General features: G+C 53.9%; 2 protein-coding genes across 6 annotated transcripts in view; one reads left to right on the top strand and one right to left on the bottom strand.

The window, feature by feature from the left end:
• Window positions 1-12,419, top strand: part of CHAF1A (chromatin assembly factor 1 subunit A) — a 29,555-nt gene extending 17,136 nt beyond the window's left edge. Inside the window, exons 8-15 of one of the 4 annotated variants that reach the window (XM_019653497.1) lie at window positions 152-378; window positions 923-1,091; window positions 1,272-1,352; window positions 1,838-1,930; window positions 3,794-4,046; window positions 4,633-5,123; window positions 8,957-9,053; window positions 9,751-12,419. In XM_019653497.1, the coding sequence (XP_019509042.1) occupies window positions 152-378; window positions 923-1,091; window positions 1,272-1,352; window positions 1,838-1,930; window positions 3,794-4,046; window positions 4,633-5,123; window positions 8,957-9,053; window positions 9,751-9,851 (1,512 nt within the window). In that variant the 3' untranslated portion in view covers window positions 9,852-12,419. Of the gene's footprint in view, window positions 1-151; window positions 379-922; window positions 1,092-1,271; window positions 1,353-1,837; window positions 1,931-3,793; window positions 4,047-4,632; window positions 5,124-8,956 lie in introns of all 4 variants that reach the window. The other 3 variants (XM_019653494.1, XM_019653495.1, XM_019653496.1) reach the window with 3 other exon arrangements.
• Window positions 12,420-12,519: 100 nt separating this feature from the next.
• UBXN6 (UBX domain protein 6) overlaps window positions 12,520-19,480 on the bottom strand; it is a 14,297-nt gene continuing 7,336 nt past the window's right edge. The window contains exons 2-10 of one of the 2 annotated variants that reach the window (XM_019653499.1): window positions 18,449-18,612; window positions 17,854-17,918; window positions 16,698-16,826; window positions 15,503-15,600; window positions 14,777-14,852; window positions 14,057-14,141; window positions 13,603-13,950; window positions 13,243-13,391; window positions 12,520-12,672 (exon numbers count right to left, since the gene is read on the bottom strand). In XM_019653499.1, the coding sequence (XP_019509044.1) occupies window positions 12,544-12,672; window positions 13,243-13,391; window positions 13,603-13,950; window positions 14,057-14,141; window positions 14,777-14,852; window positions 15,503-15,600; window positions 16,698-16,826; window positions 17,854-17,918; window positions 18,449-18,612 (1,243 nt within the window). In that variant the 3' untranslated portion in view covers window positions 12,520-12,543. Of the gene's footprint in view, window positions 12,673-13,242; window positions 13,392-13,602; window positions 13,954-14,056; window positions 14,142-14,776; window positions 14,853-15,502; window positions 15,601-16,697; window positions 16,827-17,853; window positions 17,919-18,448; window positions 18,613-19,480 lie in introns of both variants that reach the window. The other variant, XM_019653498.1, reaches the window with a different exon arrangement.

Here is a 19,480-nt window from a genome sequence, read left to right on the forward strand (position 1 = left end):
GCACCACTCGGCCGGCCCATGAGAGTGTCTCTCCTTTGACTTACCCACCGGAATGAATCTGAAAAGCAGCCTGCTGGCACCCATCCTTTTCTCTGCAGAGTGGTGATGGTCCGTTGCCCGCGTGTGCCGTCACGTCTCTCCTCCATTTTAGACCCTGGCCGGCTCCTGCGGGAAGTTTGCCCCATTTGAAATTAAAGAGAACATGGTCCTCGCCCCTCGTTACCGGACCACTTTCGACCAAGATCTCTGTGATCAGTTAGACCAGCTTCTGCAGCAACAGAGCGGCGACTTCTCCTTCCTGAAAGATCTGAAAGGCCGGCAGCCCCTCAGGTCCGGACCCACTATGGTTTCTAATTGCAACACGGACATTTGTAACAGGTTAGTGCCTGGGGACACTGTCCTTTGCCAGTTGGGGAAGTGAGCACAGTTGGCCGAGCTCTGGGTTCTGGTCCACTGCTGACTCCCTGTGGCCTTGGACCAGTCGTCTGCCTCCCAGGTTTCAGGCCCTGGCTTCAGTGCTTTGTTCAAAGTCTATTTTCTGGCTTCTGCGAGCCTCCAAAATCTCTCGGGTGGGCTTTGGGAGCACAGACTGCCTGTCCCAGTGTCCGGTCTCCTGGGAGGGGTCCGTGTCCATCCAGCCTCCGTGGAGAGGCACTTCCTGTTCTTGCTGGTGCTTATTCTTCTCGACCCTGGTTACAGACATGCCATGGGGCAACCACACGGTGGCAATCTTGTGTCTCCCGCCTCCTTGCTTTGTGTCCCTGCAAGTAAGTGTTCCTTAGCCTTCAGGAGTAGGTGGTACCGCTGCTGAATGGTTACCTGCCTTTGTAGCATGTTGGTGGCCTGCATCCTGGGAAGGCTGCGTGGTGAGTGAACATGTCGCGGGGCAGGCGTATTACTGAGCGTGGTATCTTATTCTCAGTGACGTGGTGATTGTGGAGAGCAGCAAAGTAGATGGCGTTCCTGAAAGGAAGAAGTTTGGCAGGATGAAGCTCCTGCAGTTCTCTGAGAATCACCGACCGGCATATTGGGGAACGTGGAATAAGAAGACAATGGTCATTCGGCCAAGGGACCCCTGGGCCCAAGATAGGGTGAGCGTGCGGGCAGAAGGGCCGGTGGTGTAGGCGCGCCTGTCTTTCCGCGTTTCCTCTTCGGTTTGCCTGTGTTTACCCTGGTCTCTTGGATTCCGTAAGTATTCTAGCTTGTCTGCCCTGCCTTTTCCTCCTAACCCTGAGAGATGACGATGATGCAGTATGTGACTGTTTTCTCAGAAGCTCCTGGACTACGAGGTGGACAGTGATGATGAATGGGAAGAGGAGGAGCCTGGAGAGTCTCTCTCCCACAGTGAAGGGGTGAGCGCAGACCGGAAATGGTCGCAGCTTCCGCCAGAGGACCACAGCAGCCCTGGGCCAGGTCCACTCACATAGCTTCTGTGTCACCTGCAGAGTTGTCTGAAAATGTCAGCCAAGGGTTCACAGCTGGCTTTCCAGCTTCTCTTGGAAAGCCTTATTTGGTGACACCTGCTGGCAGCGGTGGGTTGTAACCAAGGACTGTCACCCCTTCTAGGGTACACCACTTCCTAGTTTGCCCAGGTCCACACCACTCCCTCTTGCCTTACTGGGCGTCTTCGCTGGTTTGTGTTCTGCCTGGTCCTCGCCCCGCTGCAATATAATGGGATTAATTAATGGGATTTCGACTGATCCTCCTGGTGTCCATAGGAACAGCAGAGCCTTAGATAGCTTTTTTTCTTCCTTAGACTTTGACAGATGTACATTTTTAATGCATCATGTATTTTGTTTCCACATATGAGCATACTCTCTTTTTTTCCTGTTTTGAGGAGGATGATGATGAAGTAGGAGATGATGAAGATGAGGATGATGGTTTTTTCGTGCCCCATGGATACCTGTCTGAGGATGAGGGAGTAACTGAGGTGAGCCGATGCACAGGGAAGTGAGTGGCTCGGAGAAGAGCTCATTCGGGGGCTGGAACTTGGTAGCTGCTAACCTGGGGATGGTGCTGATGGTCCCAACCCACCCAGGCCGATCCAACATATATCTTGATCCTCATAGCCATGAAGGCAATCCCCAACGTGTGGTTGTTTGTGGGAATGCTAGACCATGAGCTGAAATTTTACCTGGGAGGAGGGGAGAATTTGCAAAGGTGGGAGAAAATTCCCAGTGAGGGGAGGGCATGAGAAACCAGGTCTGAGAGTGGCTGTGGTTCGTGGGTCACAGTGCCACATTTGTTTTTACATTTGTTTAGCTGAAGTCTAATTAACATACAACAAAACATACAGATTTCACCCCACCCCCATTCCCCGACCTCTGAGTCAAGCTTTTGTTCTCAGTCTAGTTGTGGAGGACGCAGCTCACTGGCCCATGTTGGTATTATGAGCACTGTGCTCTACCCGGCTGAGGCAGTCGGTCGCCAGCTGTTGGCCGGCCGCTCATAGCAGCTCACGATGGCCGCCGGCGACTCATGACAGCCCAGCTCCAGGTCAAGCCGTTGTTCACAATCTTAGCTGTAGAGGGTGCAGCGTCACTGGCCCATGGAATGGAACTAGCAACCTTGTTCAGAGTTCGTGCTCTAACCAACTGAGATATCCGGCTGCCCCCAGATTTTAATTATTCAGTTTGATGAGTTTTAACAGTTGACAACAGTTGTGAAACCACCACCTGAAATAAAATCTATAACTTTTCATCTCTCCAGAAGGTTCCCCCATGTCCCTTTGTGTTTACCCCCACCACCACTACCAACAACAACTTTCTAAATTCTGCCAGACCGTGGAACTTTTTTTTTTAAGATTTTATTGGGGAATTGGGGAGGGGGACCAGCCAAGTTGGTGTCCTTCAATCGTAGTTGTGGAGGGCACAGTTAGCTCAGCTCCAAGTCCAGTTGCCATCCGGCAGCCCGTTGGTAGCTCACGGCCACTCAGCTCAAGGTGCTGTGTTCAATCTTAGTTGCAGGCGGGCATAGCCCACCATCCCATGTGGGAGTCGAACTGGAAACCTTGTTGCTAAGAGCGCATGCTCTAACCACTGAGCCATCTGGCTGCCCATTGGCAGCTCAGGGCAGCTCACTTGCCCATGTGGGAATCAAACCTGCAACCCTGTTGCTCAAGCTCACGCTCTTAACCAACTGAGCCACTCAGCTAGCCCCAGACGGTGAAACTTTTGAGTCAACCATTTTTACGCCTCCAAAATCCTGTTGGTTGCACTGTTTAGGTAGTGGGGAAACAGTGACATGTATGACACACTGGGGGAATGACTTTGTCTCAAAGTCAGACTTGAAGGGCCTATGTTCCTTATACATTTCTGACCAGTGAGGCAGGCTGGTGTTTCGTTGTGCCCTTGAGCATATCTGTATTAGAGAGTTGTCTATCCTCTGGCATTGGAGAGGCCTGGCCCAATGGCTGTGCTGGGCATGTGATTTCAGGTTGATTTGACAGTTCCGGGATCCCATGTTAACCTGAAAATCTAGAGTGGCATTAAGAGGCCTCTTGTACATCTGTGACTTGCCAGTCACAGCCAGACAGGGTAGATGCATCTAAAACACCGATGGTGCTGATTACCATTCAATCTAGAAAAGCTTTCTGTGCGTTTCATCACCTGTAATGTTAGGAAGGGGACGACTAGGACACGGTGGGAGCTATGAAGATTTCCACCCTGGCCCTGACTGAATAACTCTGCCCCTGTGTGCTCTTTCCTTCTCTGTCCCTGAGGCTGGGACTGACAGTTCCTGGGCAAGAGGGGAGTGGGGACCCTGAGTTAGCGTCTGCTCTCTCACCTACAAGGAGTGTGCTGACCCCGAGAACCACAAGGTTCGCCAGAAGCTGAAGGCCAAGGAGTGGGACGAGTTTTTAGCCAAGGGGAAGAGGTTCCGTGTGCTGCAGCCCGTGAAGATCGGCTGCGTCTGGGTGATGGATAAGGACGGCGGCACCGACCTGAAGGTGCTACAGCAGTTCACGGCATGCCTTCTGGAGACGGTCCCCCCCGAAGAGGAGCAGACGCCCAAGACCTCCAAGAAAGAAAAGAGGGACCAGCACAGTGAGTACTGGCCTGGGGCAGGGGCAGAAGGGGTCAGGTGCCCCCTGCTCCGAGGCCCAGGTCAGTCCAGGGCTGAGGGCAGGAGACTTCTTAGGTGAACAGACGAATAATTTACAAGTTCAACAAATCACAAAAGCCAGCGCTCACGGGGCACATCTGTTCCTTCTCAGATATTCACAGCAGCAGTATGGGCAATGGGCAGCTATTTTAATTAGCCCATTTCACCAACAGGGACACAGGCTCATTGTGCCCAGCCCAGGGCCACTCACATCCCTGACTCCTGTGCCTCTTCAAAGCCGGGAGGACCAGAGACTCAGAATGAAAGCACGGTGGCCGTTACTAAGGAAAAACAGGTGCATAGAGTCAGACGTGATAGTTTATCTGAACAAATGGCCTTGTGAGGTTTCAGCTTCACAGAATCTCTCCTGGAGCAATTTCTTGTGTCTTGAATCTGCCCTTCAAAGGTCAGCTGAAACTGACTGTCTCTCGACCTTGGTGACAGGTTCAGGAAACATGTGTAGTGTTGATTTCATTGCGTTTTTCCCTGTGTCTTGACACCCACCGTGTCCCCTCATCTCTCCACCAGTCTTGATCCAGCTGCTCCCACTGCTGCACGGGAATGTGAACGGAAGCAAAGTGATCATCCGGGAGTTCCAGGAGTGCTGCCGCCAAGGGCTGCTCGTCAAGGACACCGGCAGTCCCGAGAGCAGCTCCGTCAGCCCCTCGAGCCCCAGCTCTTCCCGCCCGCAGACCCCCACCGTTGGCGAGGACACTGCCGTCCCCTCTAAGGCCAGGCTCAAGCGAATCATTTCTGAGAACTCAGTGTATGAGAAGAGGCCTGATTTCAGGATGTGCTGGTATGTCCACCCACACGTGCTGAAGAGCTTTGACCAAGAGCACCTGCCCGTGCCGTGCCAGTGGAGTTATGTCACCATGGTGCCCTCGGCCACCAGGGAGGACAGTGGCAGCCTCCCCGCTGCGGGGCCCGGCCAGGGGACACCCGTGTCACTCAAGAGGAAGTCAGCGGGCAGCATGTGCATCACCCAGTACATGAAAAAGCGCAGGCACGATGGGCAGGTGAGCAGCGGGGCTGAGGGCGCCCATGGTGGCTTTTGAGTTTTAACTGAGGTCACAAAGTTGTCCAGAATTGAGGGGAAGGCACAGAGATTTCCCACATTGCCCCCTGCCCCCAACATACAGTCATGCACAGCCTCCCACCAGCAACATCCCCACAAGCCTGGTGCACTTGTTATATAAGTCGATCCTACATTAACATGTTATCACCCAACATCCATATTTTGATACTAAGGGTCACTGTTGGTGTCATACTCTGTGGATTTGGACAAATGTAAAATGGCACGTACCCACCATCACAGCACCATGTAGAGCATTTTCACTGTCCTAAAAATCCTCTGTGCTCCACTTATTTGTCTCTCTCTCCTCCAGCCCCTGGTACCCATTGATTCTTTTACTGTCACCATAGTTTTGCCTTTTTCAGAATGTCATATTGTTGGAATCACACAGTAGGCTTTTCAGATCAGGTTCTTTGATTTAGTTATATGTATTTAAGTTTCCATGTCTTTTCGTGGCTCAATAGCTCCTCGATTTAGGGTCCTCACTTTAGGCCGATATCTCACAGGTACAGAATTTGATGAAGTATGTTAAGAGCTGGGTCTCCCGCTCATGTCCAGGGCTGTCTTCAGGAAGTGGGTGCTGCTCTGAAAGCTGTGCCCTGAAGGCGGGGTGGTGAGGGAGGATAGTCGGTATACACCCCCACTCCCCATTCCCACACTGCTACCCTGACCTGAGTTACTATACACCTTCAAAAATAAAGTGGTCGTCAGGGTGAGAAGGCAAGGGAAATTGCTCCTGGAATGATGTCCAGCCTTCTTAAACCTTAAACTGTCATAGCAAGAGGGACAGTCAGATGGTCCGATGTCAGCTGTCCCTGTCATCCCCCAGAGCCACTGTCCGTGTGCGCCTGTGTACACAGCTCTGCCTGCCTGTGGATGCAGCGTGGGGTGCCTGCTGGTTGAGGTGACAGGGACCCCAGACCCACAAACCCTTCCCCCCCCCCGGGCCTCAGCCTGAGATGATGGGCTTCATTAGATCCACTTGGTGTTTGAGCCACAGAAACTTTCACAGTTGATCTCATTACCAGTCTTAGAGGGGATCCCCAATTTGAAAATGGCTGGTGCTGGAAGACACCCTTAGTTGTGAACTCACAATGAGCCTTTGCAGGCCTCTGCCCCATGAACCCTCCCTCGGGTCCCCTGTGTGCCCGCTGTGTCATTGGAGTCCCACACGGTCTCCTGTGGGGACAGCTGCATTCCTGAGCTCCCCTTCCATTGTGGTCCTCATTTGTGTCTGTAACCAATGTTTCTACATGGAGAATCGCAATTTTGCCCATTACGTCAGGCACTGTGCCAGGCACTTCATTGGAATCCCTGCATTTCACTGGTGTAAGGAGCTTCGTTTTCTAAGCCTCCCGGAAAGAGAAAATGCTCCAGATTAAACCAGGGTGTTGCTACGCTCCTCGGTGAGGTGGGAGCGGGAGAAAGCATGCACCTGAGAACCCAATGACACGCACGTGGTCTGTGTGGCCTCCATTCCCCATCACAGAAGCACTGCCCAGGGAGGGGCTGAAACCTTCAGAGATTCTGATTGAGTAGATGGGGGGCACAGGGGGACTAAAGCCTGTTATTTCAGAACCCCTTCTCAGGACCCATGGGAAGGGTCCAGGACCACTGCGTGGGGCAGTCATCTTCCCCCCTGCTCCTTGGAGCATGCGACAGCACTGGGACCCTAGGACTGGGTCCAATCAAAGGTAACAGAGCCCCCATGTTGTGGCCTAAATACATGGGGATTTGTCTCCAACAAGAAGTCCTGAGCTCCTGTAACATCCTAGCCCAGCAGCCAGGTCCTCCTATCACCCACTCCCTCCTTCCTTATTGTGTGGCCTGACCAGCAGGTTGAGGGTGGCTAAGCCCTCCCTGGGGAGACAGCCCATTTAGCTGGAAAGGGATGTGCATCCCAGCCAACTCGACTCTCTGTAGCTTTCTGACCAAAACGCTTTGTCACAGCCACCGTGAGCTGCAAGAGAGGCCAGGAAGTAAGATCTGACCACCCCACGCCCGTCCCCGTCCCCCCCAGCAAAATTCCAGTTCTCTCTTGGAGAGGGGGGCACGCACGAGCAGGGCCTGCCACTGAATGGTGCACCTACACAAAGTGAGAGACACGTACAGCTTTCTAGGAGAGGGCTGGTGGGGCATGGGGGCTACTTCCCCCCCAGCATTTTGGTTAAGCTACTAACTGGTTGTACCCTCGGGAATAGTTGTCGCTAAACTATAAACGTGAAAGTTTTAGAGTGGGTTGGGCTTTGTTTGTTTTTGAGAATTTTAAATCTTAAAGTTCAAAATCTTCGAGGTTTACAAGGTGGTATGACCAGTGAGGTGAGGCGCCGGCTCTGCCACCAAGTATCTGTGGCCCCAGGGTGACTCAGATCTTTGGGCCTCAGTTTTATTTTATAATGGGGAGAGGTTCTGTTTCTCCTTTCCAGTCAAATATATTCTGTGATCAACACAAAACTGAAAGAACAACAGGTGATCCACAGCCGTAATTCTTTACAGTTGCCAATGTCTTCATAACTCCTGTGTCTCCATAGTCTCCCTGCACTGACCACATGCAGCAGTGACAGTGGGATGGATAACCGGTTTTCCCACTGCAGCTCAGCACAACAGGATTCCAGTGTTCTAAATTCCTACTGGAATGTTTTATAGCCTGTCCTGTGCCTGAAGAGTTAGGGATGGTGGTTTCTCTACAGGAACCTTGCATTTGCTGTCTGGAGGGCCCAGGGACCAGGGGAAGCTATAAATTGGTCTGTTTCTTTTGCTTAACAGATCCAAACAAACACCTCCAAATCTGTGTAGTTGAGAGTTGGGCTGTCTGCTTTTCTTGGCCAATCAGTTCTTTAGAACAGGTAGTTAGAAATTGTCCTCAGCGTCCTACAGCTTTTGCCCTGGGGACCGTTCCTGTCTGTGATGCTCCAGCCACCAAGGAATCCGGGTGTAGAGCGAGCACACCAGGAACTGATGAGGCCGCAAAGCTGACCCCAGTCTGCCGACCAGGGCAGGAACCCAATGTGCAAACCGGACAGTCTTGCTGCTCTGTTATCCCTTTTTCCAGGCAAACAGATTTTTGTAGCAGAGTAACTTCAAAGTGTCTTGAGAGGTAGCCTACCTGTTGAAATAAGTCTGTCCCTGCCTCCTCTGCCGGTTCCCTTTGTTCATTTACAGAGTAAGCGCCCGTATGGATGGCTGATGTTTAAAATCGGTTCTGCTACATTCCAAGTCCTCTTTCTGGTCCCCTCTGCTGAATGCCAGTGAAAATGGCCCAGGAGTCTTTTTGGAAATTCTATCCCCAGCAGAGGCTTTCCTGCCCCGCCCCCTCCTGACCTCTGTCCGGTTGCCTGGATGGTATCCTCACTGGCAAAACTGGTCTAAGCAGAAATTGAGAGTTGCCGAGTCAAGTGTCAGAGGAGACAGAGAAAGCACTGACTAAGCTCTCAGCCATTTATTTCAAATAATAAATTCAGAGAAAGTACATCCGTCATCAATTTCTCTTTCAAACCAAACCAGAAACCCAGAATTCTTTCTCATTGAAAAAACTTTTCACAAATTGTTTTTGTAATAAAATAAATATGATGGTAGTTTACAGAGGTCTGAATTTAATTAGTTCATTGGCGAGAACTCCCCAAGGTTTCCTGTGGTCATCGGCTGTCAAACAGACTCCGGTTTGCTGCTGAAACTGGTAGAGGTCAGGAGTGTGGGTGCATGTGGCGGGAATGGTCACATACTGCCCCCACCCCCCGCAGTGCCCATGCTGAAAGCCTGTGCCCCTTGTCTGTTCAGATCACAACTGGGGACCTGGATGGCTTCCAGGCAGACACGGAGGAGGAGGAGGAAGAGGATGGCGACTGTGTGATAATGGACATCTCAGATGTTACGGGTGAGACTGGCCCCAGACCCTCCTTTCCTCCTGCTCACTGGCAGGGGGAAGGGCGCACCCTCTTCCCGCTCATCCATCCTCTTTTGTATACAATGGGTGTTGGGTTAAAAGACCTCAAAAGACAGTGGGTGGGCTGGCCTAATGGGGGTGGGCAGTTGGTTCCAGTCCAGGCCCTGGAGGATCTGACTTAGTCTGAAACCTACATTCAGGAAACCAAAGAACTGAAGGTTGGTTCCTACCGAGGTGGAGGGTAGACCATAGGTATCGGGGAGAAAGAGTCTGGGGTGGGCGGGGTCCTGGCACCAATGAGGGGGCAGCCTCTGAACCGCGCTTCTCCAGGGGAAAGGAGGGCCGCAGCAATGCTGGGCTCAGGGAGCTCGAGGTCCGGCCATCCTTGATGCAGCCACTTGGCCTCAGTGCCCGTTTCCTCTACTTTGCCACGGAGCTTCCTCCCTCTCTGGAGGGTTAGTGAGGGAGGCTGAGATTTGCCTCTTCCGCTCAGTGAGCTGAGGAGGGGACAGGGTCCGAGGGCCACGAGGAAGTACCTCTGTCTAGAAAGGGGATGGGTCTGGGGGCTACATCCATGCCCCTCTAACCAGTCAGATTGGGGCTCCCGCTCCAAGAAGGCTCCCAGAAGTGTTTCAGGCCCGGTGACAATGGGTGCAGCTGGCTAGAGCCCCTCCCTCTCACCTTGCAGAGGTCCAGGACACGTGTGAAACCACTTCCGGAGCTGGGGGTCCTGTGGGAATGGACACCAGCGAGAGCCCCGCGCCCTCCAGCTCGCTCAGCACCTCCTAAGAGCCCCACTGGCTGGTGTGTGTATGTAGAATGGTTAGGGTTTTCTCAGATGCTTCCCAGATACTTGAAAGTCCTACGATTCCTATGTAAAGAGCACTTTGTCCTGCTTGGCATACCCACCCCCACAAGGGTTGGAAAGTATATAGGATGCTTGATTCATTCATTTTGCTATTTGTAAAAATTTTCTTCCAAAAGCTGCATATTAATCTGCCTTTTAATAAAGCATTATCGTGATGAGTTGGCCTGTACAGGGAAGCTGGGGTGTTTCGTACGGACTCTGAGCAGGTGCTGTGATGAAATGCTTATAAATGAATTTGGAGCCCTGCCCTGCTGTGTGGCGTGGTGCCGGGACCTGACCTAGATGTGTATAAACTTATTGTCTAGCCCTGACGTGGTGTGTGTGTCATCTTTTTACATAATTTCTGTGAGCAGGTGTGCCTTCACCTGTGGCCCTACCCGGTGCCCTGTGCTATGCTGTCAAGTGTCCACACCTCGTACCCCACGCGTGGTACTGTGGTGTCTGTATCAAGTGTTCCACTTTGTAAAAGCACTGTCCCATCTCTTAAGTCCTTGACCTCCCGGATGACCTAGTTCAGGGTGAGGCTTCTTGGCAGGTGCACATGTTGCAGTCCCTCCTGCTCATTGGGAGGTGAGCAGGGTGTATTCTGGGCCTCCGGGACCTGAATGTTGGCTTCCAGATGGACTCCTGGGTCAGGCCATACCTCAGGGGTGTGGAGCCAGCTGTAGATGCCAGAGCCCTGGTCCCGAGGCCCTGGAGTTGCCCCACATCGGGGCAGTGAGAGCCCCCGAGGTGTCTGAGCACATGTTGAAGGCCTCCGTGAGCTGAGGTTTTGGCAGAGTTCATGGACTCCATACAACCTGGACTTCCATCTTGCTGACCCCTCAGGTTGAAGTGTTTCTGTTGCTGTTGCCCCACAGGAGACCAGCAGGCATGTCAGTGTGCAGAACAGCTTACATCAGCTGGATACAGCCAGCCAGGGAGACCCGACCCCATTGCCATGTGGTGGCCAAGACCACCAGGCTTGCCGCTCCCACCAACACCGATTCTCCTTCAGGGGCCCCGTATGGGTGGGGTGACAAGTTGCAGGGTGAGGGCACAAGCCCCGGCCGAGACCTGCTGGAGGTGGGTACAGCTGTCTGAAGACGGTGTGTGTACCCAGGACAAGCATGTGTGTTACTCCTGTGGACATAACTACCTGTACCAGTCAAGTCCCCTTAAGCACGTTTTAGTTAGGCATCTGACAACCAGCAGTTGCAGTCAGTGAGGGGATGGGCCAAGGCTGTGCTGGACTCCCGACATATGGCAGTTATGTGGGGATCCTCCCCACACACCCCCCATGTTGAGGACAGCTACTGGTGGCCCAGGTGTGAGCCAAGGGCATGCATGGGGACAACTTGCTGGCTGGGGGTAACAAGGGATTTTTACTTTTAAAACCACATTTGGGGCCTTGAAGCTTCAAGTCTGTCACCCAGCTGGCAGTAGCCACAGGATCAGCCACCAGGTCTCCACGCGGGCGAGGATCTAGAAGGAACTGGAGCCAAGCGTCCACCTAGGAATGAAGGTGGGGGCTGGGGGGGAACAATGATCCAGGTAAATGGCTGAGGCCCCAGGTGTGGGCATCTCCCAGCCAGGTGTGACCAGGGGTGAGTGCCTTTGATGCTCCAGGCCTTCGTTTCCTGTAGTTCCCCGTGAATGCTATACCATCACGAACAGTGGCTTCAAACAACACCAACTTGTTATAGTTCTGGGTGTCAGATCTGACATGGGCCTCACTGCATTAAAATCCAGATGTGGGCAAGGCTGGTTCCTTCTGGAAGCTACAGGGGAGTCCATTTCCGTGCCTTTTCCAGCATCTAGAGGCCACTGCATTCCTTGGCTCATGGCCCCTTCCTCCATCTTTAAAACCTGCAGCGAAGCATCTTTCCATCTCTTCTGCCTCCTCCTTCCACAAGAACCCATGATGACACTGGACCCATCTGGAAAACCCAGGACAATCTCCCATTTCAGGATCCTTAATCACACGCAAAGTCTGTTTTGTCACATAAAGTAACATTCACAGGTTCCAGAGATAAAGACATGGACATCTGTGGGAACTTGTTCTGTAGGGCCTGAGGCACTGGCCCCCAGCCTCAGGTCCCTGGGGCTCCCTCCCTCAGCAGGGTGGGCTTGTCCACTGGGCGACTGCAGCTGCTGACCTGCTTTCCACCGCATGGCTGGAATTCATCACAGGAGACTAGTCAAACAGCCTGTTTGAGTTCAGTATTTGGTATTTAGAGTTTTGTCTCCCTTATGCTACTATTACCAGCAACCCCACAGGGAAGCCTCGGGGCCAGCTGTGATGCGTGGGCCCGTGCTGCAGGACCGCTGTCCTGCCCAGGGCGGTGCCCATCCATAGTGCTTGGGGTTCCATTAAACAGGTTAACAGCAGCAGAACACTTAGACCCAGTGCTACCAAGGCGAGCACAGCAGCTGTTCCCTGAAAGCCCTCTGGGTGGCAGTTACAGGCCAACCAGTGGCCCTCTCCTGCCCATGGCACTCGGGCTGTGCAAACGGTCCCAGAGGCGGCTGGTAGGCCCTGGAGTGGAGGAGGAATCAGGCAAGAGCAGAGGTGGAGAAAGCAGGAGTGCATAAGACAGACCCACAGGGGCTGAAGCCAACCCTGCTTTTATTTCACGAGAGCTTCTCGATGGCGGACAGGAGCTCGGGTTTCAGGATAGATGAGTCCAGTTCAGCTCCTGCAGCCCTGATGTCCTCGAGCACTGCTGCATCCCACGAGAAGGTCAGGAGGGCAGAGGGCACCTGTGGTGGGCAAGAAGCCTCAGCCTCATTCTGGCCTTCATGTGACAGAGCTCACGTCTTCTCATTCAAATCCTCACATTGTAGCCAAGCCACACTCACTCAGGGCTGTTCCCCGCTGGCACAACCACACAGCCCATTCCCGAAGCAGGGTTCCCCCGCCCATGGATGACCTGGGCTCGAGGATGCCCCCTGGCCTGGCTGAGGTTGTTCCAGCACTGGGCAGCCATCAAAACCTCCTGCCTAGGCCACCTTCCTTCCTAATCTCCTTGCATCAGGGTCTGGCTGCCCTCCAGCCCCTCCCACTTCCTCCCCAGTAAATCCCCACATTTCTAATCCCATCTGGGTTCTGCTCCTCAGAGGACTCGAACTAACACACTCGCCACCTTCCTTCCCATTTTATAGGTAGGAAACTGAAGCACAAAGAAGTCTCTCATGGCCACACTGCGAGTAAGTAGAGAAGTAGGACTGAAACCCAGGGAGCCCGGCCCCTGGACCCTGCTCCTGGCACCACCCCATACTGAAGAGCGCCGCCCTAGTGGGAATCCAGCATGTCAGGAGCTTGTCACTCACCAGCCCACACTCGTTGAAAGCCAGGTTCTCGTCTTCTGACAACTTCTGTCCCCCAGAGGCCAGCAGCTCGAAGGGCAGCCAGTCACTCTGCAAAGCCTCCCGGACAAACATGTACAGTGCGGCCACCCGCTCTCGGGCATAAAAGGTCCCTGGTGGGGCAGGACAGTCAGAAAGGGGCTGGAGGTCATGGGAACCCCCCAGGGCCCTCCTCCAGAGGGGCCTTCGGCTCCTGCCAGGGGCACAGCAAACCCGCAGCTAGCTATCAGAGCACACTGAGCTGGGCCGCGCACAGACACCACCTCCCAGGCCTCGCCTGGCCCGCCCACACAGCCCTGGCTGTGACCCGTGGGCAGCACGCACCCTGGAGGAGGCAGCCATCGGGGAGGCGGACACGCAGCAGCGTGTAGGTGTACTTGCGCAGCTCTCTCTGCTCCTCCTTCTCCCGCATGGCCTTGGTCCGCAGCACGCTCAGCCGCTCCACCGCCTCAGACCTCAGCCTCTGCTCCCGCTTGATCTCCTCGGCCGTGAGGTTGAAGAAGTCCGCAGGCAGATCGAACTGGGAGGCCAGGGGCGAGGGCCGGAAGACACGGCGCTGGCGGGCCAGTGTGGCTCGCACCGGCTCGGCGCACAGCAGCTGCTCCTTGTGCCTCTCCAGGCTCTGAGGCTGGGCCAGGGCGGCCTCGCTCAGCACATAGAACTCTTCGGGACCTTCTGGGGTGCAGGGATATCATTTGCTGCGGCAGGAAGACCCCAGAGCCAGGCCCCTCCTACCCCACCTCCTGGCTCAGCCAAGGCCCTTCTCTACTCAACTTACCCTGATCTGGAACCGGTAACAATGCCTTCTGGAAGCCAATGGCCTCAAAAAACTCGTGGGTCCCTTCCAGACAGTTAACACGCTCCTGGGGGCAGAGCTGGAGGTCAAGCAGGGCCCTTGGACCTTCTCAGGTCCCAGCAGCCTTGCTGCCCATGCTGCCCCACCCAGGCCAGCATCTCCCTTTTTCGGAGCGGCTGCTACCCCTCGATGGGACAAATCCCTCTGAAGCTGCCTGAGAACTGTGGGGTCTCCAGCAGCTGCTCACAGAGGGCCAACAACCAGGGCAAAGAAGGAGCTCAAGTGCCAAAGGACATCATGGGGCAGTCCCAAAAGTGGAGGGGGTATTGCTGTGATGCTGAGGGGTGCAGCAGTGGGTGCCCTGACAGCAGCACAGGTAATGGGCCAGGGTGGCAGGACCCTGCAATTTCTCCACAGAAGCCAAAAAAATCTGCATTTGTGTAAGATATCACCCCAGGGCTGATATGTTCCCAACTAATTCGAATTAAAGAAAAGTCAAAACACGCCAGGGGTGGTTGGGAGAGCAGATTAAATACAGGTATCACGTGTGATCTCTGTTCATAAAGCCCTCTCTCCACCTGCCCACCTCAACCCGTGGAGGGGGCCCTCCCACTGGCACCACTGCCAGACTGGGCCCTGTGACTGAGGAGGCCCAGCCACACTGGCAACTGTCACCCGGGCTGTCACTCGACACAGCCTCACCTGGAACACCTTGTTCTGCAGCTTGATCTTCTGGTACTTCTCCTCCTCAGGATGCAGGTGGATGTTGTCCAGGTACCTAGAGAAGAATGGGGGGACAGGGACAGGCACAGGTTGGCTGCCTGGCTTTTTGTATCTCCCACCCCCAGGCGGATAGCAGATGAGAGCTACGCCCAGCCTTGTGGTAAGAGTGAGACCGGGAGCTGCAAGCATACCTCAGACACCCCATCGAGCCCGACCCCTCGTGCCAACAGCCTGGGCCACTGCCCACCACGGGCCTGTAGCTATGCCTGCTCCTGGGCCCTGCCTCCCCTGGAGGGCACTGACGAACCACAGTATCAGGGTAGAGTTGACAGAGCCAGATTAACGGGCCACCTGGGCCAACGGGTCATCAGTGTGTTTGGGAGCTTGGGAGGAAAACAGACTTTTAGCACCCCCAGACCTGCTCACTCGCAGGAGTGGGGTGGGACCCTGCCTCCTTCACATTCCTCTGATGATTCCAAAGGGAAGCCAGGGTTGGGAACCCCCCGCTCAGTAACCCCTTTGTTTTACAGACAGGTAAACGGAGGTTAGAGAAGCCAAGCTCCCTCCCCACAGGCTAAGGGGGAGTGAAGGGTGGGGCCTGGTCTCACTCCCAGGACCAGGCCCCTTCTGGGCCCCCTCAGCAGCATGTCACACTGGAGGCCCAAGGGGCTGGCACCCCTGGTGGGGAAGCAGGTGCCTACTCACCTGGCAATGGTGTCTACGCCCAGCTTCACCCTGTCCCGTTCTTTGTTGAATGTGTGGATCTTCATGATGGAGGCAGCTACCGGATCAGTGGAGAAATGCTGCAAGAAAGGAAGAAAGCATGTTCAACATGTGACTGAGACCTCACAGCCTGGAGGTCTCACTACTTGGGCAGCAGCAGTAATAACAGTAATAATACTAATAACGGTTTCACAGCGGGCCAACCAGTAGCTTTTAACTGAAGCAAACTCACATGTACATGCTCAGCAGAAAAAGAGGACAAAAGCCCTTTCGATGACGCCATCCTGGGCCTCAGCCCTGCCCTCACCTCTAAGGAAGAAGGGGTGTCAGCAGCCCAGATTATGCAATAGAATTAAGGCTGCTGACCAGCAGACCTTAAAGGGGACAGTAGCCTGCACGATCCAGGTGGGCCCAGGGTAACCATAAGGGCCCAGCAGGAGAAAGCCGGAGATGGCAGCTGGAGAAAGACTTGGCCACCACCACTGGCTATGAAGAGGCAGGAAGGAGCAACAGGAGAGGTGGTCTGGAAGCTGGGAAAGGAAAGGAAATGGACTCTCCCAGAAGGAACACAGCCCTGCTGCCAGTGAGAGCAGACTAAATACAGGTATCACGTATGACTCTGACTCTGACTTTCAGAGCTGTAAGAAACTAGACGTGTGTTTGAAGCCCCTAAGTTTACCGTGATCTATTGTGACAGAAATGGGAAACTCAGGGCAAAAATATGTGGGTGTTCTTTTTGCTCTTCTTGCAATTTTTAAGTTTGAAATTATTTCCAAACACAGGGCTTTAAGGAAAAGAAATAACATTGGAGTTGTTTTTACACTGGTTTAATAGCTGGCAGTTTCTATGTTGAGCATGAGTGCTACATTAGCTTTTATATAAAACAAAAACCAAACAAATGAGGGGGAGATCTAAGTGCATCAGTACACATACAGAATGTCACTGAAAAGGGACCTCAACTACCCTCAGAGGCTGGGTGGTGGAAAGGTGGGCAGGAGGCGGCTTTTCTCTGCCTACCCTTCTGTGATTGAATTCTGTACGATGCTTAAGCAGTACCTCTTTGATGAAGTGAAAACGGACACAATGTACGCAGGTGGGGACATTAGGAGTGATCTGTGCCACCAGGGCTTACTGAAAACCTCTAGGTGGGGGATGGGGGCATGGGGCCACCACTCACAGAGAGAATGGCCTCTTTGATGTGGGTCTCCCGTTGGTCCTTCCTCAGGATGGCCCCTGTGAGGGGGCAGGTGAAGTACACTCCAGGCACCACCAGGTGGATTGAACCTTCCTCTTTGGTCTCAGGCACCTGGGGGGATGGGGATGAAAGTGCCAGAGCCTGGATTGTGGACAGAGGCTACCCCAAGCCACTGAGTGCCACAGCCCAGAAAGCATGGCCATGGGAGCCAGACATCCCTGGTCCCAACGCTGTCCCCTCTGCCACGGGACACCTTGGCTCAGTGACCGAGCCTTTTCGAGGCTGTTTTCTGGTCTGTGAAATGTCTCTGCAGGACCAAGTCAGAATTCAGTGTAGCAACTTCAGACACAGTGTTCAATCAATGGTTCCTGCTGTTCCTGTCCCCCATACCTGGTGGCGAAGGGGCTTTGTGTATCGGGGGGAATCAATAGTCATGGTTCCCTGGATAAGTCCTGGCCTCAATTCCTAGGTAATCTCTAGGGTCTCCTCCACTCTAAAATCCAGTGAGAACTTCAGGGTCAAACTGCTTGGAATACCCTTTCTGCAGAGCTGTTCTTGAAGGCCCACCTCCTCCAGGAAGGCCTCCAATTACACTGGTCTCTGCAGAACCCTCCTACCTCCCAAGAAGGCTGCAGAGGGCAGTGCTATGAGTCCCACAGACTGGGGCTCCCATTCTGCCTCTGCTAGATTTGCGGTGTATAACCAAGTTCAGCTGGCTTCACCTCCCTGAACCTGTGTTGTATTCTGAGAAGTAGGAACTGTAACAGCACCTACCCTCATGAGGTTATGGAGTTGGGGGGAGGGATGAGTTAATGGGGTCCACTTCTACTCTCAGCACCTAGGCCTGGCATCACCAGGTGCTGAGCATGGAGGTCCAGTTAACACCACACTCATACAACCCGCCTTCACCTTTCAAAGCAGGGTTCCCCGTGGCCAGGGGTGACCTCTATCCACCCTGACCTCTCTTCTGTGTCCCCCCAGCCCCCAGCACCAGGTGCTTACAGCCCAGGGCTGGGCACTGGTGTTGATGAGGAAATGGCCAATGAGACAAATGTAGGCGAAAACCTGCGGGGAAGTCCCAGCTCCCCTGCCCCAGGCCTCCCCTTGGGGTGTCATGCTGTGATGTGGATGCTTTTACCATGTTGGTCCCTGGGGCGTCTGGGCTCCCAATGACAGTCGCCTCAGCTAGAAGTTCCTTTCTCACTGGAGGGAGAAGCAGAGATGCGTCAGTGTATAGGCCTGCCCTGTCCCCAGGGCTAGCCTTGCCCAGAGCCCCCTCATCTTCCTACTATGAGAGGCACACCCCTCCCTGGGGCCGGCCCTTGAGTAAGTTCTAGTCTTTCCTCTAGTCTGAGGTCCTCGCCGACCCTTCTTCCTGTCAATACCACTCCATACACCCAGGCTTCACCTGACCACCTGATGACCTTCGACCTTCTCCTCCTCTCCCTCTTCTCCACCTTCCCTTCATCCTCCTCACACTCTGTGACATTTGTGCCACCCAGACCACATATCAGACCCGTGTCCCTTTTCACCTTGCATTTCTCCACTCTCAAAATTGTGATTTTAAAGTCCTCCAAAATTGTTGGCTATGTACTTATTTTCATCCAGGGCCAAGCACAGGATCTGAGACCCGTGAACAGCCGTGGACTGGCCTCGAGGACAGAGGGCCAGAGGCCTCACTCTACCCCGCTCAGGCCTGCCCCTACTGTGGCCTGAGGAAGAGCGCAGCTCACCCTGGTTCCGGATGGAGTCCTGTGACATGGGGCCCCGGGCCCTGGGCTGCTTCTGCTCGAGCCGCGCCAGGGCTGCTGCCGCTGCCATCTGCGCCTCATCGGTGGGTCCCTGGCGGGAGTGCCGGAACACCGGCTGGTTGGGCTTTTCCTTGGGGGCCTTCTCCCTGGGGAGAAGACAGTGAGGTGACACAGGATCAGACAAAAGGGCTGCCTTCTCCCCCTTCTATTCCAGCCCCATCAAACAGTACATCCCTCTTTGCCAAGGGCCACCCACAGCCACCAAAAGGTTCTAACACAGAAGAGCCCCTAGAGGCAAATGGTGGTTCCCTCCCAGCTCTGACCCTTTGGGCAACTCCTGCACCAGCCTGGGCCTCAGAGGCATCATCTGTTAAATGGGGGTAAACTGCACCCACCCCTGCCCTAATGTTTTCAGGTACTGATGAGACTTAAGAAGTATCATTCCTCTCCTCACTCCCTCCAGAGTAAGAATCTCGACCCTTACTGTCTACATCAGCGACTGTTGCCATTTAAGCACCTATTGTGTGCCAGGCAGCACACAATGTTTATTCCTCATTCCAACACCCCTTCTGAGGGAGGTCTTAATATCCCCTTTCACAAGTCCTAGAGGATCACCAAAGCTCAGAAAGCTGCAAGCCCTGGGTTAAGCATGTTATAAAGATGTTAAACCATGTTATAAGCATGGTTCAATCTCACCTCCACCCTGGGAAATAAGCATTGTGATGAAGTAGGGGATGGATGGCTTCTGAATCTACTTAGCAGGAAAATAAGCTGGCTTTGAATGTCCCAGCAGAGAAGTCCTTCCTCCTTCCCTGGTCTGGCTCACCTGCCTCACCACCTTCTTCCCTCAGGATCCTCTCCTGACCCCAGTGGTTGGGATCATCTGTACTAAGTCTGTAAAACCTTCTCAGGAGCCAAGGCTCTCAGTTCATGGCCTCACTCTTTCCACTCCACTCAGACATGCAGGCAGCCCTCTCTTCTTTTTTTAAAGAATTTTATTGGGGAATTGGGGGA

The sequence above is a fragment of the Hipposideros armiger genome, unplaced genomic scaffold (genome assembly GCF_001890085.2).
Source record: "Hipposideros armiger isolate ML-2016 unplaced genomic scaffold, ASM189008v1 scaffold_202, whole genome shotgun sequence".
Taxonomy (NCBI): Eukaryota; Metazoa; Chordata; class Mammalia; order Chiroptera; family Hipposideridae; genus Hipposideros; species Hipposideros armiger.